This window comes from Salvia hispanica, chromosome 5 (genome assembly GCF_029641045.1).
Source record: "Salvia hispanica isolate PSC_SH4W2 chromosome 5, Shi_PSC_v1, whole genome shotgun sequence".
In the NCBI taxonomy this organism is placed as follows: domain Eukaryota; kingdom Viridiplantae; phylum Streptophyta; class Magnoliopsida; order Lamiales; family Lamiaceae; genus Salvia; species Salvia hispanica.
The window spans coordinates 18,187,666-18,204,941 of record NC_142696.1 but is presented as its reverse complement, the minus strand read 5'-3'; the positions used below and the strand labels follow the sequence as shown (position 1 = coordinate 18,204,941).

At 37.0% G+C, this 17,276-nt stretch overlaps 1 protein-coding gene across 2 annotated transcripts; it reads left to right on the top strand.

The window, feature by feature from the left end:
• Positions 1–964: 964 nt before the first annotated feature.
• Positions 965–4,105, top strand: LOC125187531 (uncharacterized). 2 transcript variants are annotated; one of them, XM_048084138.2, is made up of 7 exons: positions 965–1,175; positions 1,248–1,322; positions 1,504–1,587; positions 2,110–2,574; positions 2,654–2,758; positions 2,844–3,271; positions 3,351–4,105. In XM_048084138.2, exons 1-7 carry the CDS (start codon positions 1,103–1,105, stop codon positions 4,023–4,025), a joined length of 1,905 nt encoding a protein of 634 aa, XP_047940095.2. In that variant the 5' UTR covers positions 965–1,102; the 3' UTR covers positions 4,026–4,105. The 2 variants fall into 2 exon arrangements, with proteins under 2 accessions (XP_047940095.2, XP_088914418.1); XM_089058292.1 differs by lacking the exon at positions 1,248–1,322.
• The last annotated feature ends 13,171 nt before the right edge of the window (positions 4,106–17,276 follow it).

Here is a 17,276-nt window from a genome sequence, read left to right as displayed (position 1 = left end):
AACAAGTGCGCAAAAATAAACGTTGCATTTTTAATGGGACGGAGGGAGTATTACTTAAACCTATAGAAAATACTGCTAGTAAATAATAGAACAAAGAAGTTATCAGTCTGTTGGATACTTTCGAAACCATCGGTGCAATCTCATTGGATTGCTGAGTTGACAATCTGCGAAGTCAGGTTCACTAGCTAGGTTATGAACTCCTGATTAAATTTCAGTGGACCGTTAGGTTGACATTGTGTGAATCTAGCAGACCGTTGACATGTGTCTACTCACTGCTTCGAGTCAACTTAAAATTTTTGCACTTTGCATTCCTGACATATTTGTTTTCTATGTAAACTTAATGAAATGATCAAACAATCAATTGATAGGAATATAGACAGTGTCAAACTAAAATAAAGCAATAATCAATCGAATCATGTTATGTTTAACCCTTAAAAACTACTTCCTTCTCAATTAAGCTGACATACTTTTCTTCGTAATTTGTCCCAACAAAAATGACACATTTTTATTTCGAGCAACTTTTTTTCTACAATTAATACACTGTTCAATTAAATTAAATCTCTTTCTTTCTTCATTTAATACTTCCATCTACTTTTTCTCCCTCCAATTAACTATATTAACCAATAATTTCTAAAATTTGGTGCCCACAAGAATATGGTATTGGGAAACTTGTCAGTCCTAGGCGCCTAATGCTCTTAATTAAGATGAAAAATTCCTTCTAATCTTTTGTACCTACGGTAAATAACACATCAACATCTACCTAAATGTTAAAAAGGCAAAATTAGACGCCACATTTTAGAATTTGTTTTATAAATTGTTCCTCATTCCCAGTCAATTTTTATTATTTTTGGAAGATTGCTTGAAGCAATTAGATCAGCAGCCAACTGCCCCGCTTCTTCAATCAATTTAGGCAATTTAGATATTGATAGTTGAGAGAAAAAGAATAGTTGGACACGCATAAATTGATTGATATAAACACAAAACATTAGCAATGAATAATGAAGCTGGAATTGATATCGCAATTCCTATTCCTATTCCAACCACACAATTTAATGAATATCAGACTTCACAAAGCACTTCTTCTCTTCCTTAAGCACCGACGATGACTGAAGCAAAGGACGATCAGCCTCAACTTGCTCCAACACCATCGTCGACTCACATTCTGAAACTGAAAGGTCAGTGTATTATTCTTGTATTTTTTCTAAAAACAAAAAAATTCTCACATCTTCATTAATATCACTCAATAGATAATGATGTCTCAATTTCTATGCCGACAACCTCTCATATGGAGGATGTCCATGATCAACATCACGCTGCAAAAGGTCACATTTTTCTTCTGTCTCATTCTCATTCATGTCTTCAGATATTATGTTGTAAATAAAAAAATAACTACAAATCATGATTTTGAAAATCGAATTCCTGCCAATTGTTTCTTGTCTATTTATTTGAGATTGTGATTTTCTGAAAACCTTAAACATCTCATACTTTCAGTTGGTTTTACAGAAATATTATCGCCGAATATTGAAGCTGGAAAACACACCGCAAAGATATCGGAAGAAGAAGAAGACGACGACGACGCAGAAGGAGGTCAAATTTTCTCTACGTTTTTTTGTCTTCATAATTGTTTGTACTCCTCTGCCCTAAGAAAGGAGTCCCTACGGGTTTTAAGAAAGAAATATAAAGAAAACTAAATTGAAAAATTAGTGAAATATGAGTCAATTTTTATATATTGGTTTTATAATAAATTGTGACCGTAATGAATTAGTTGAATGTGTGACGTCTACATTTATAGGAAAAAGTGAAAAGAGACTCTTGACACAAACCGAAATAGCAAAAATAGATATTTATTATGGGACGGATAGAGTATGTAGTTATAATTAATTGTGATATACGATACGTGACTTGCATATCAAAACTACTAAAATCATAGTGTAGCCTCATCATTTTAAGGAAAATGTTCTTAAATCACTTGATGGGTAAAGGGAAGATGTGGGTGTTGTGCAATTTTCTAAGTTTATGTAACAAACTAGAATTGGACCAAAATTCATGTAATAAAACAGTTTTGGCTATTAAAGTTGTTACCAACATAAATGAAGATGATGTGAACAGAGAATCCTGACCACCAATCAATGTATAGAGCTGCAACAAAAGGCAACTGGGAAGAAGCTAAAATTCTTCTGAACAAAGATGAGAAGTTAGGTTGGATAGAGATAACGGAACAAAGCGACAGAGCCATTCATTTAGCTGTTTCAGGGAAACACAGAGAGTTCGTCCGCCAACTCATCGAAATGGTGGGATGGGAGATGTTAGAGCTGTACGATGGCAAAGGCTACACACCGTGTTGCTATGCCATAATGGCTGGTGACCTTGAACTCGTTCGTATAATGATGGAGGCCAACCCATTCATCGCCAATCTATCAAACTTCTATGGGACGACGCCCTTTGCACTCGCCATCTCCTTTGGAAAAACAGAAATAGTTCAGTATTATCTGACTACTGTCACTGAGATCAAAGGTTTATCCAGAGAGCAATGGTTTAATATCTTGCTCGTCGCTATAAGCAGCAAAATGTTTGGTACGACGAAATCTCTTCCCTCATCATAGTACTTATTAGTATTATTTTCAACTTAATGTTAGTACATCTTATTCTGCAGATGTTGCTTTGATAATATTGGAAATGAGATCTAGTCTTGCGTTAATGAAGGGTGTCGATAATCGAACAGCTCTACACGTTCTGTCTCAAATGGATATCTCATCAGGCACTCACCTAAATCACAATACTTCACATAGCATCCAACATTTCTGTTCTATAATGTTGTTGATTTATCTGATGGTGGAAAACAGGAGATGGTAAGAAGAGGAAGGCTCTTCGTTGCTTGTCCGAGAAGCTGTGGACTAATATTCAAGATTTGGGAAGGAATGGGGTGTTGCAGTTGATGAAAAGTCCTCCGTTAATTCTACACGAGGCAGCAAAAGTAGGCAACCTGGATCTTATAAAGATGATCACAACTGACTACCCTGATCTCTTAGCACACACGGATGACAAGCACGGATACTCCATCTTTCACATCATTGTTATCCATCGAAAAGAGAATATCCTCCAACTCCTCGAGAAGGCAAGGTTCGTTAAAGACTTCAACGCTGTCTTGCAAGACAAAGATGGCAACAACCTCTTGCATTCAGCTGCGAAATCAGCATCCAAGCGTCTAAAGGGGCTGGAGGTTGTTGGCGAGCACGATGTTCATATGCAAAATGCGATCGCCTGGTTTGAGGTAACCAAGCTAAGTCTATTAGCTTATTTTGGAAAATCAAAATGCATCATTAGTACTTATTAATTTGACTCACTTGCAGAAATTGAAGAACACTGTCCCACCTTATTATCAGGAGATGAGAAACAAAAAGGGGTATACGCCCGAAGAGCTATTCTGGAAGGAGCATGAGGAAATGTTGGCAACAAGCGAAGAATACACGAAGAAAACTGCAGAATCATGCATGCTTATCTCAACACTTGTTCTGACATTGGTGTTTGCGGCTGCCTTTGCTCCCCCTGGAGGGTTCGACCAAGTGACGGGGATACCTTTGCTATTGAAGAACAAATGGTTCTCAGTTTTCATCTTATTCCAAGTCTTGGCATTGTCTAGCTCAACCTTGAGCATCTTAGGTTTTTGGTCCATCATTTCGTCCAACTTCCCAGAACACCAATTCTTCATGTTGCCGCGTCTCCTGAGGATATCAATGTGTGCTCTCTTACTGTCCATCTTATTCGTCATCTCTGCTTTCTTGTCTGCCTTCTTTTTGATCTTTGTTCAGCACAGAAAAGCGCTCGTCTTGGCATTTATGCTTCCTCTTTACTTGTTGCTCCTTCTTGGAATTTCGTACCAGTTTATAAAGGTAACACTCAAGACCAGCCGTCTAGAGTATTATCGCCTGACTAGAGCGAGCTCAGGTAAGTACGAGAGTTTGAGTAGTCGTGTACACACTTTTGGAGCCTCCAAATTTTCTGTATTTTCTTCTTATTTTCGTTAGTCGAATGTATGTATAGATGCCTAACTAATTTTGAACCTTCATTTATAGATTATTCACTAACTGCTTCATGTTGTGTTAAATTCAGTTATGTGCTACCAATTTACAATCATCTGTGGTATCAACAAATGGAGATATTACGTGATTCTGTCTCACATGTGTTCCTCTATCACAACAAGATCATCTCATGTGTTTCATCTTATTTCGTTTTAAGACTACCTAGTTTGATAAATTCATTGTTGAGTTAACTTTTCTGCATTTGTGTTGTTCCCATTTGATCTTTTGATTAGTTTATTTTCAGTATTTGTCTTCTCAAAACCCAGTTTGAAGTGTGGTGGCATGGCAAACTCTGTTTAATTGTAGTAAATGTATGACAGGTACTATCTTTTTTTTGGGTTCGACATCCACACATGCCATATATTTTATCCGGTCTCCATTAATTATCTCATATTTAACTAGCGTGGATTTTAAGAATTTTTTTGACTTTGTAAAGGAAAATGTGTAGAAAAAGTTATTTGGATGTGAGTAGAGATGCTCAAGGTTTACGATTCGGACGGTTAACTGCGAAATCGGTTACGATTCCGAACCGTAACCGGCGGTTAACCGTGGATTAAAATGGAACCGAAACCGTACCTTAGGGAACTGTGGGCCGGTTCAGGTTCCAAAAATCCAGAACCCAAAACCGTCCTGAACCCACCGGTTCCGGGCGGTTCCAAACCGAAACCGTGAAAAACCGTGAAAACGAGTCGGAACCGTGAAAATCCGTAAAAAAAAACTGTCGGAAAACGTCGGTTTGGAATTGAAATCGGCGGTTTTGGATCTGGAATTGGAACCGCGAAACACCTTTCTGGTTCGGTTCCAGTTCAGAAATTTTTAAAACTGGAACCCTCAGTTTCGAATCATAACCGCCAGTTCTGGAACCGTGGGCATCTCTTGATGTGAGTAATACTAATTTTATATGCTCTCCGTCTTACTCTAACTGGATCATTTCCTATTTGGCACGGGATTTTTAAAATTTTATTTTATTTGTTGAATGGAGAGAAAATAAATTAGAGGTACTGATATTTCCGCTTTAAGAAATATATCCATTATAATGGGTCATATCAAAAATTAAAACTTGGGAAACAACACGAGTGCATGATCTGATGATAACTCCTCCTAGTCTACATGACGCAACTGACGAAGGCTACATGTATGAAATTCATGGTTTTCCCTCATGGTTTTAACTTTTATGAACCGTTTTTGAACTATTTTATAGACTCATTTTGGTTCTTATTTATACTTGTAGCCTGTAGGTTGTGATTGAAGGAAAATTGTTAATTACTAATATACTCCTACCAAATACCAACTTATGTTTAATTATTTACATGAACCTAAATAAATTATACTCCCTTCGTCCCATAGAAATAAGCCATTTGGAATTGACATGAGTTTTAATATATAATTGATAAAGTAAGAGATAAGGAGAAAAAGTAGTTGAAATTATATAGTGGAGATAGTGGGGCCCAAATGTTAAAGTAAAAGAGTAGGAGAAAAAGGTTGCCATAAATAGATATGAAGTATCTCTAAGGGAAGGATGAAAAAAAAATACTCCCTCCGTCCCGCTTTAGGAGTCTCGGTTGGGATAAACTAATAAAAAATGCCTACAAAGTAAGTAAAAAATTGTTAAAAGTAGTCCCAACATCCACTACAACATTTATTTATTACATACTCAAAAACTTTCTTAAAACATGTGCCGTACTCAACCGGGACTCCTAAAACGGGACGGAGGGAGTATGACCTATTTCTATTTTTATAGGAAGGAAGGAGTAGTATTATTTATTAATGTAACTTCTAACTCACTGTAAAACGGGGTCTAAGTAATAATGCTTCACTTAACTTAACTTAACTTAATTGAAATTTTGGGGTTGTTGGTTATAAATTTATAATAAAATGTACAAAGAAGGTCTTAAGACTGCTTAAATGCTTTTGGTATTTTCAACTTCGACTATAGATGTGGATGACCAAACTTCCCAGCCGAAATTGTCTACCAACAACATTTAGTGAACGTGTCGGTTAAAGAGTCAAACATATTCCAACAACCGTAAGTTGAAAAACAACAATACGACCTTCAACTCTATTTTGTCCTCAGATCCTTCTTAAGCGTCGAAATTGAGATTATTAACTTTCACATCCTATTCTTGTTAAAAAATTTATACAATCTCTAAATCTAATAATAAAATCATTGTCTTTAGTTTCTTCTTTCTCGGTGTGACATCGATGTACTTAAGGTTGGACATATTCGAGATATTTATACAGTTTTCTGCTTTATTTTATTTTCTTATTAGCTTGTATTATCATAATAGCTAATTCCATAAATGTTGGTTACATCTTTGAAGGATCATGTTTGTGGTCCATAGCAGTGTTTGAAATTTCTCTTATTTACGACCATGGTGGTACCAAAATATTGTTCTTACGTCAATCTTTAGTTTTCTTGACATAAGCTATAGTTGAAATTATTATTTCATTAAACAGTTTCAATTGGATTCTAGGCGACACATATACTATATTCGTGTAATAGTAATTGGTGGTTGTCTTCTTCATTGCATATAGACGTGGAGTACCTTTTATCCACTTGATTTCTCAAATAATGTAGTGTTGGAATGTAACGGGAGTAAATATTAGTGCTTTAATCTTTTTCTGGCATTATTTTTACTTTTTTAGAAATTAGACATTAAATTTAAATAAACTCTAATGATTTGGGCATGTAACATATTGATAATTTTATTCTTAAGCATTTGTTCTCGTGGTTTGTTCTGCGTCTCAGTTAGCCTGTTAATGCAGTCGTATTAGAGCATCCGCAACGGTCGGCTAGCGACCGGCTAGCCGATTCTTCGCGCTGGCCGGTCGGCTAGCCGAACCATTGTAGGCGGCCAGTGGTAAACTGGCCAGCCGATCGGCGTGGGCTGGCCGATTGGTGGGCGCTGGCCGATCGGCTAGCCGCCATTGTAGCTGCCCGATCGGCCAGCGATCGGCCAGCGCCGATTTTTGTTTTTTTTTTTTTTTTTTTTTCAAACCTATATAAACGCGATTTTCGTTTCATTTTCATTTGCACCACTTGTTTTAACGAGTTTTCTCTCTCTCTAACTTTCTGTACAAGAGCATCATCTCGCGATGAGTAGCGCGGGTGGTAGCGGTGGTGGTAGTGGTGGGGATGCTGAGGAGTACGAACGGAGGATGAACGAGACTATGAATGCCTACATGAACCGCGAGATGGAGCGGTACATGCGTATGGTGGAACAGCAGGCGATACCTCGCCCTCCACGAGTTGTCCACCACCGAGCAGTGATTGATCGGGATCACGTAGCTGCACATCAGCGGCTGTACGACGACTACTTTTCAGAGAACCCGCGGTTTCCCGCCAACATGTTCCGGCGGCGTTTTAGAATGCGCAGGGAGTTGTTTATGCGCATCGTTGGGGCATTAAAGCGTCAATATCTGTGTTTCCGCTTCAGGCACGATGCGGCTGGCAGACCCGGCCACACCCCTATTCAAAAGTGCACGGCGGCAATCAGGCAGTTGGCCTACGGAGGCGCGGCAGACATGTGGGATGAGTACCTCCACATCGGTGAGTCGTCAGCCCTGAAATGTCTGAAGGAGTTCTGTGGGGGCGTGATCAGCATTTTCGGTGAGCAGTACCTTCGAAGCCCTACTCCCGAAGATTGTCAGAATTTGATGCAGATGCACGGGGAGAAGCATGGGTTCCCCGGGATGTTAGGCAGCATAGATTGTATGCATTGGGAGTGGAAGAACTGTCCGACTGCCTGGAAGGGGGCCTACACGACCGGCTACAAGTCAAAGAACCCCACGATAATCCTCGAGGCCGTAGCTGATTACCGGCTGTGGATCTGGCATGCGTATTTTGGGGTAGCCGGGTCGAACAACGACCTCAACGTCCTGAACTCGTCTCCCCTCTTCAACGAGAAGTGCCAGGGCGTCAGTCCAGCCGTCTCATTTGTGGCCAACGGCAACCGGCATGATATGGGCTACTACTTGGCGGATGGGATATACCCTCGGTGGCCGGTCTTTGTGAAGACGATCCGACAAACAAGTGATGAAAAGAAGGCCTACTTTGCGCAACGACAGGAGTCGGCGCGCAAGGACGTGGAGCGCGCATTTGGTGTGCTCCAGTCTCGATGGGCGGCAATTAAGGGTCCAACGCGTTTGTGGGATGTCGGATGCGTTTCCCAGATAATGTACGCCTGCATTATCCTTCACAACATGATCGTAGAAGACGAAGGCGTACAACTGACTAGTTGGGTCAGTGACGATGAAGCCGGTCCAAGCCACGGAACGGCCACCTCTAGTGTACGACGTGGGGTACCTCTCGATGAAGCCGGCCGCCTTCAGGAATTTGCCAACATGCGCCAAGTGGATGCTCATATTCAACTCCAAAAGGATATAATTGAAGAGTTGTGGGCATGGAGGATTGCACGGCGATAGTTTTTTTTCTTTATTATGCATGTAATTTTTTTTTATCTATGTAACTTTTTTAAATGCAATTAATGAATTTTCCCGTATATATGTCGTAAATTTAATTCTGTAATTTAATCGTAATTTTAATTCCGTAAATGTAGTATATTTTGAATTATTTTTATTGCGGCTGGCCTATGGCTGGCCTAAATCTGATGTGGCAGGTGGATTTTTTAGTGTTGCTGACGTGGCAGGGGAGAGAATGGCTGGCCTATGGCTGGCCTAAGTACCATTGCGGATGCTCTTAATGACAACTATTAAAGCATTAGACCATCTCCAATAATATTACAAAACATAAAGTGCAGCAGAAAAATATCTCTAATGGTACAGCAAAATCGATTCTATTGTAGATTTTTAAAGAAAATATATTTATCTTTGATTTATAATAAAACTATATCAAAATATTTTTCAAATTTTGATTTATTGCATTCAAATCAAAATCATTTTATATTTATCAAAATAGAAACAAGGAAGGAAGGGGGAAGAAATGTACAAATACACAGAGACAGAAAACTTACAAGAAGCGCAGCGTTCCAACAGCTAGGAGAAGAAGATATGAAAATAACGTAATATAATTTATTAATATTTGGTTCGTAATTAATTAGTGGGTTAGCCCATTATAGTATAATACACATTTATTGATTAGTTAAAAATACTTCACGTTTTAGTCTTTTCTAAATTAAAAAATATAAATATTAATTAGTTATGCCTATTAATATTGATTAATTATGCTTTAGCAAATTACTACATAATTTGGTAGCTTTTAAATTTTTAATATTAAGAATTGGTTTATTTTAGTTAAAAAATCAAGATCTTTGATTTTAAAGTGGTATTATGCCTAATGCCTAATATCAAACTAAATATGCTAAAATATAACTGACAAAATGTTACAGACTCAATTCCCACATCAGTTGTGAGAATAACTGGTGTGGGGTATATAGGCTAGTCTTTTGGGCCGAGTTCTCCTATTTGGTTTATATCAATTGATGCTTTCATTGAGAGCCCAAACGGCTCGGAGTGGTGGTCGGGCAACGAACTCGCCGTGACCAACGAGTGCGTTTGAGGCCGACTCGGAGTGGTGGCCGGACAAAGAATCCGCCGCGACCAACGAGGCCCACGGAGTGGTGGCCTAGCAAAGAACTAGCATGACCAATGTGGTCGTGACCAACGAGGACGCTGGCCCTTAAAGGAGGGTCGAATGTTACGGACTCAATTCTCACATCGGTTGTGAGAACAACTGATGTGGGGTATATAGGCTAAATAGGCTCTCTCTCCTAATAGGCTAGTCTTTTGGGCTGAGTTCTCCTATTTGGTCTGTATCACAAACACTGATTTTGCATATTTTTAAGGGCTAGATTAGACTTGTTTTAAATGTCAATCATGCAAATTATGTTCTTAAATTACATATGTTATACATGTTGGTATCTTGACGTATTTGTTGAGACATGAGCCTCAGTTCAAGCTGACCTTTCGGGCAGTTTTGAAGTCCAATCTGTGATTAATGCATACCATTCTTTTCATCTTCGAAAGAGCTTCGTGTGGATACCTCGCACGTATCAATCGGAGTTCTGTGGAGAAAGTTATGACTATTCTACGAACATTGCGCGGTGCAGTCAAAGCTTACAGAAATTAGATAGAAATTCAAGGAATGAAGAAATTATTGCCCAAATCTCTCCTATTAACTGAAGGATTCGAAAATAATATCTTTTGTATTACTTGGAGGACAATTTTTACCAAGCTTAAACCTTTTTCTCTAGCCTATTAATAACACATAACCTAATTCATAATATTCATCTCAGAGCCTCCAATCCTTCTCCTTCTCCACACATTCTTCCATCCCATATTCTAAACATAATTCATCTATCTTCCATTGGAGCAGGGCTATGCAGATCCAAGCAAGAGAAGATTGAAGATTCAACCGGGTTTTATCAATTTCTTTCATGTCTCGTACGTTTATTGTTTTTACTATCCCTCCGTCCCCTAAAATTCGTCACCATTTGACCTGGCACGGGTTTTAAGAAATGTAATAGAAAGTGGGTTGAAAAAATTAGTGGCATGTGGGTCCTACTTTATATACTCCCTCTGTCCCCGAATAAGAGTTACTAATTTCCATTTTGGTCTGTCCCCAATTAAGAGTAACACTTCATTTTTACCATAAATGGTAAGTAGGTCCCAAATTCCACTAGGTCCCAAATTCCACTTATTTCACTCACATTTTATTATAAACCATTATAAAAAAGTGGGTCACACATTCCACTAACTCTTTCAACCAACTTTCTTTACATTTCTTAAAATCCGTGCCCGGTCAAAGTGCTACTCCTAATGGGGGACGGAGGGAGTATTAGTTTTAAAATAAAATATGAGTAAGAATGAGTTAGTGGAATGTGTGGTCCATTTTCAAAAATGGTAAAAGTGAAAGGTGACAAATTTTTAAGGACGGACAAAAAAGGATATATGTGACAAATTTTTAGGGACGGAGTGAGTACTTGTCTATGAGTAGCTAAACATCATTTGTAGTTTTTTTTTTTTTTTGAAGATTATTATGAGCATGTTTTGATTTATTGAATTGAACCATTTTCCCAGCTCTTTTGCTTGTTTTGATGCTTTTATTGTTCTTTTGTCTAGCCAACTTTAGAACTATGCCGTTTAACTAGATTAATCGAGAGATAGCTAGTTTTACGTGGTAAAAGGAACGAGTACAACACATAGATTTATCTACACTTGAGAGAGGGGACCCTTTGTGAGGGCTTGAGTTTTAGGAACTTAAGGAATTAGAATCTAATCTATTGGAGGAGACTTTGATAGTTATAGTAATTTACTAGATAGGTGCACTCGAGAGATGGCTTATCCTAGAATCGCGACTTTATGATATTAATCATCACTGGTCGTTTTAGTTGGATCCTAAATCTCTACAGTCATTAACATGTTTTGTATTATTTTGTTTTTATACTTGTTTATTTATTTATGTATAGTTTATAAAACCAAAAACAAAAACTCCGTGTCTCTAGATAGTATATGATAGTCAGTTGCAATCTTATTCCTTGTGTTTAATATTATGGTACTCACCTTTAACTATACTAGATCCATCATGTATGCTTGCAGTTATTTTTAGTGCGAATAAATAGTGCATCAATAACAAACAATTGTTAAATATTAATAACTAAACGATATTTGTTATGTTTATATACTTGTGGTATCTTTAAATAAATTTTAATCTTAAATTTTAGTTATTTTATGCGTACGTTGTAATATTTTTATAGTAATTTGTATTTATAAATTTTTAAATTATGTAATCTTTTGATTTAATAAATATAGATTTCATAAATAGTTATATTAATTAATAAATTTTATTATATTATTTAATTTAATTTGAATTATTGATAAAGTGTCATGGGGTTAGTGTGTAATTTAGATAAAATATATAGTATGATTAAAAAGTACTATAAAAGTAAGTGATTGGGGAATATTCTTTTGAATTTGAGTTTAGCATAAATGTTTGGAGTAAATCAATATTTATATTTAGTGTGACATTTACGCTAAAATGGGTTTAGGTTTAGTGTAATGGTTGGAGATGCTCTTAGTAGTTGTTATTCATTTTTTTTTTCTTTTAAAAAATACTTGTATCTTAAAACTTTGAATTTACATAACTATTTCAATTAAAACTATTTTTTCGTAATGTAATTTTATAATTTTTCGTAATGTAATTTATAAGGATTCTAACGATATCCTAATTGCATACTCCTTCGGTCCCAGAATAAGCGAGTCACATTCCTTTTTGGGATGCCCCACTATAAGTGAGTCATTTCCCTTTTTAGCAAACAATCGTTTCTCTTACTTTATTATCCACCTAATTTATTCTTCATTTAGTTCTCTACTTTTTCTCTCTCTTCTAATTTAATATCTCTACTTTAACTCATTAAATATCAATTCCTTAAATCTTATGTCCGAAAAAAATAATTCGCTTATTTTGGGACAGAAAGAGTATGACTGGATAATAAAATTTAATAATATTGTAACATTCTTGATCAAATTATGCATTATTTCCTATTCTTTATAGTTTATTATTATTTGTAAAATTAACAGCATAAGTGATATCATATGAACTAATATCCAATTAATCGTATAATATACTGGGTGATCTAGTTAAAATAAAAGAAAAAGAAGAGACAGTACTGCAACACATAAATTTGGTAAAGCTTATTAATGATTATTTATTATATTATATTGCACATAATGTTCATAAACTATAGTGAAAAGTTAAATAAAGTTATGATATGTGAATAATTATATACGTAAATGTGTATACATATATGGCATTGGAATGTGTTACGTGTGCCCATCATTTTAATATTGTAAAATGTTAAAAATGGTCGCATTTTTGCATGGGAGTTGAAATAATATTAAATACTCCTCTCTCCGTCCTAGCTAAAATGAAACCTTGCTTAACCGGTACAGGATTTTAGGAGTTATTGATTAAAGTGTTTAATTTGAGAGAGAGAAGGTGTGTGTAAATATTAAAGTAGAGAGATAAAGAAAGATGAATATTTTATTAAGAGTGAGAAAAAATGGTTGAGCGTATTAATTGAATTGAGAAAATTACCAAAAAAGGAAATATATCATCTTAGTTGGGATAAACTAAAAAGGAAAATGTGTAATCTTAAGCGGGACGGAGGGAGTAAGAATTATGAAATAGATAAAGTTACATGAGATATCAGATAGCTTAGAAAATGCCACGCAAAGTCGAAGCCCTTCATATGAACAACACGTCTCTCTTTAATTTACTTATTTCTCCAAAATTGATTGGCTAACCGACAATGAAATGTTTGATATATAATAAAGAAAGAAGTCGCAAGAGAATGGGGGGAACTCGGTTGGAAGAAAAGTGGAAAGGAGGGAAGATTCACAGGAGAACATTTGTGTTGATCGAACGGCCCAGTTAAATTATTATCGTAACAAGGTGTGTATAAATTGTACTTTTAATTTTATATGTGTTATGTGGTTAATTGTCGCGTGTTAAATCAGAATGAATATTTGAATTATATCGTTAATATGAATATATGATTGGTGCAATAGATATGTTTTATACATTGTAAAAAATTATTTGACGAAATATAATAGAAATATGTAATTGGTGCAGTTGATATATTTCCACGTAATTTTAAAATTATTTGAATCATTGGATTAAAGAGGATCTGTAACAATCTTGTTGTGGGTCTGATATCAATGCCAATGGACCTACGAGTCACATATACAATGACAATGGACCTTCGGGTCATATATATATTTATACAATGGCAATGGAACCTACGGGTCATATATACAATGACAATGGGACCTTTGGATCACATACAATGGAATCTCGGGCAGATACCAGACTTGATTTGTCACAAAATAATAAATGGAATAGAGAGACATATGCATATGAATATGAAATTGATTTTGATATTTGATGTTTATTTATATATGCGGATTTAGAATATTTGTAAATAAGCATAATAAAATATGGATTCTATAATTATAATATTTTGGATGACGAAATGGTTAATATGTGATTTCTTTACTTTAATTTGTAGTTATTTATTATAAATATATACGTCACATGGGTTGGGGTGTGACAAATATTTTCGTGAATTTTTGTATATTTCACTCATATATCAATATAATTATCATTAGGGGTGACAAATCGTGCGCATTGGTTCGTTATTGATCAACCTGATAACGACCCAACCTAATAATGTCGAAACCCGAACTCGTCATGTTGAGGAATCGGTAAACCCAAACACGAATCCGACTGGCTACCTTCGAACCCGAACACGACCTGCACCTAACACGAACTCATTAATGACACGATATTATATAGATTGACACGACATGGTAACAACCCGAACTTGATATTACACGATTAAATCTAATATCACACGATTAAAACTTATTTTTCAACCTAATTTACACGATAATTTTATACAATTTAAACCTAATTTACAAGAAATTAAAATATTAATGTTAAATATATTTTTTTGAATAATAATAAAAATTAATACTCCCAAAAAATAGAAACATTTGAAATGACATGGATTTTAATGCAAAATTTGGTAAAGTAAAAAAGAGAAAGAAAAGTGTGTTAGTGGAAAATGGATCCCACGTCATTAGAGAGAAAGAAATTTCCTTAAAATGAAAGTTTCTATTTTTAGGTGACGGAGCAGAAAGAAAAGAATTTTTATTTTTAGGGGGGAGGAGTGAGTAATACTTCCTATTGTTGCGTAAGGAACTCGTCTTCATTTCATTATCTCAGATGTTGTCTTTGAACATATCGATGTAAGATTCTCGAGATAAAAAAAAAACTTTTCTTAGAATCTTGCACGATAAAGCGTTTAAACACTACATTGATATAAGATTCTTGAGATATACTCAATATCATTTTCTTCTGATATTGGATAACCTTGATCCTAGAATACGACTAGCTTCGCTCGTATCTTTCATTCCAAACTGGATAACCAATTCCTCACGTCTAACAACTATCTTTTTGCCGTTTCTGAATAATAGGAAGTCATCTAATCAGAGAGTCAAGAATATCAAATTCACACCTTCATTTTTTTTTTTTACACACAGTTTTCATCAAGGCATTGCGCAAATCCAAGGAATTTGACTGATTAATCGAAACACAGTTCCATGATTTTAAAAAACGTAGAGGGGTAATCGAAAATGGTTCATTCGCCCACAAGAGAATATGATACAAGTGGATCAAAAAAGTACTCCATCCGTTCCTTGTTAATTGAGTCATTTTACCATTTTGGAGTGTTCAAAGATGATTGAGTCATTTCTATTTTTGGCAAAAATTTACTAACATTATCTCGTTCTCTTTTCATCTCTTTTACTTTACTCTATGTCTTACTCCCTCCGTCCCTTACTAAGTGAGACATTATTTTTTTACACTGGTTTTAAGAAAGTCCTTTGCTAGTCCAGTGGAGAATATAAAATGAAATAAAAAAGTACAGAGCAAAAAATAAGAGAGAGTGGAAAAAAAGGAAATGACTCACTTAGCTCAGGACATCCCAAAAAGAAATGTGAATCACTTAACAAGAAAAAAAGGGAATATTTTATTCTTTATTTTTTAATCTTTGTACTGAAAAGACGTAAATCAATTGAGTGAATTATAAAATAGCCTCTACGTATGGCTGATCGAATCCTGGAGGTACTCATGTTTCAAAAGACGCCTCTATGTATGGGTATAATATCATTTGAAGTCATTTTTCAATGTTTACTGTCTTCCATGCCCTTCTCACCCTTCTATTTTGTTTTCCAAAATGCCACTAAGGGCATCCGCAGCCGGCTCGCCACCGGCGAGACCGCGTTGCAACAGATATCTCGTCCCGACGAGACGGGACATCCCGTCACGCGTCGCGGGCGGAAGGGGCCGACCTCGAGCTGGCTCGCCACGCGCGCGTGCCACGTGGCGCACGCTGGCGCGCGGCGTGACGCCCACTCGCCGGCATGCGAGTGGGCGTCGTAATAATGACGTCATAATTCGATTTTTTTTTTAATTCGATTTTTCGAAAAAAAAAAAATTTAAAAACGGTAATATGACCGTTCAACGGTCGAATTTCAATTTTTTTTTTTTTAATTCTATAAATATTCTTCTCATTCTCCATTTTACACACAAACACACATCTATTCTTCTCTCATCTCTCTTTCTTTCCTCTCCAATCACTTTTATAAATCATTCCTTTATTTTTTTCTTCTCCCAAATGTAATCCATTCATGGATCCATTTGAGCAAATGCGTCGAATAATGGAAGAATCGCTAGAAGAAGATCGACGTAGGGAGGAGGAAGCCGTCGCGCCTCCTCAAAGGCGAGCCCGGACTTACATCCATCGTAAACGAGAGGAAGCCGCCGCAAGGTTGGAACGTGATTACTTCAGTCAGAACCCGGTATGGGGAGATATCTACTTCCGTCGCCGTTTCCGTATGTCACGCGCGCTATTTTTGCATATCGCGAATACATTGGCGGCACGGGAAGAGTACTTCAGAGAAGGGTTCGACGCTGTTGGCCATCCTAGCCACACGACGCTCCAGAAATGTACTGCAGCGATCTGTTAGCTTGCTACTAGACAAACGACAGATTCGTTCGACTAATACATGCACGTCGGAGAATCCACTAGGAGACTTTGTTTGTTGAACTTCTGCAAAGGCGTCCGGGCAGCCTTCACCGACGAATTTCTGAAGAAGCCAACCACCGCAGATTGTCAGTTTCTGCTCCAACTTCACGAACAAGCACACGGATTCCCCGGGATGCTCGGGAGCGTCATTGCATGCATTGGCAATGGAAGAATTGCCCTGTGGCGTGGAGGGGGTCATACATGAGCGGCCACAAAGGCACCCACCCCACCGTTATACTCGACGCCATCGCCGACTACCGGCTATGGATTTGGCATGCGTATTTCGGGGTCCCCGGCTCGAACAACGACGTCAACGTGCTCAACAATTCGAACCTCTTCAGCGAAGTTCTGAATGGTAAAGCGCCGACCATCAACTTCATTGCTAACAATCGCCAGTATAAAATGAGGTACTATCTTGCCGACGGCATCTATCTGAAGTGGCCAACCTTCGTGAAGACGTTCAACAGGCCTGTGAACGAAAACAGTCTCTTTTTGCGCAGAAGCAAGAGGCTGCTTGCAAGGATGTGGAGAGAGCGTTCGGGGTTCTCCAAGCTCGATTTAACATTATCAAAGCCCTAGCTCGTAC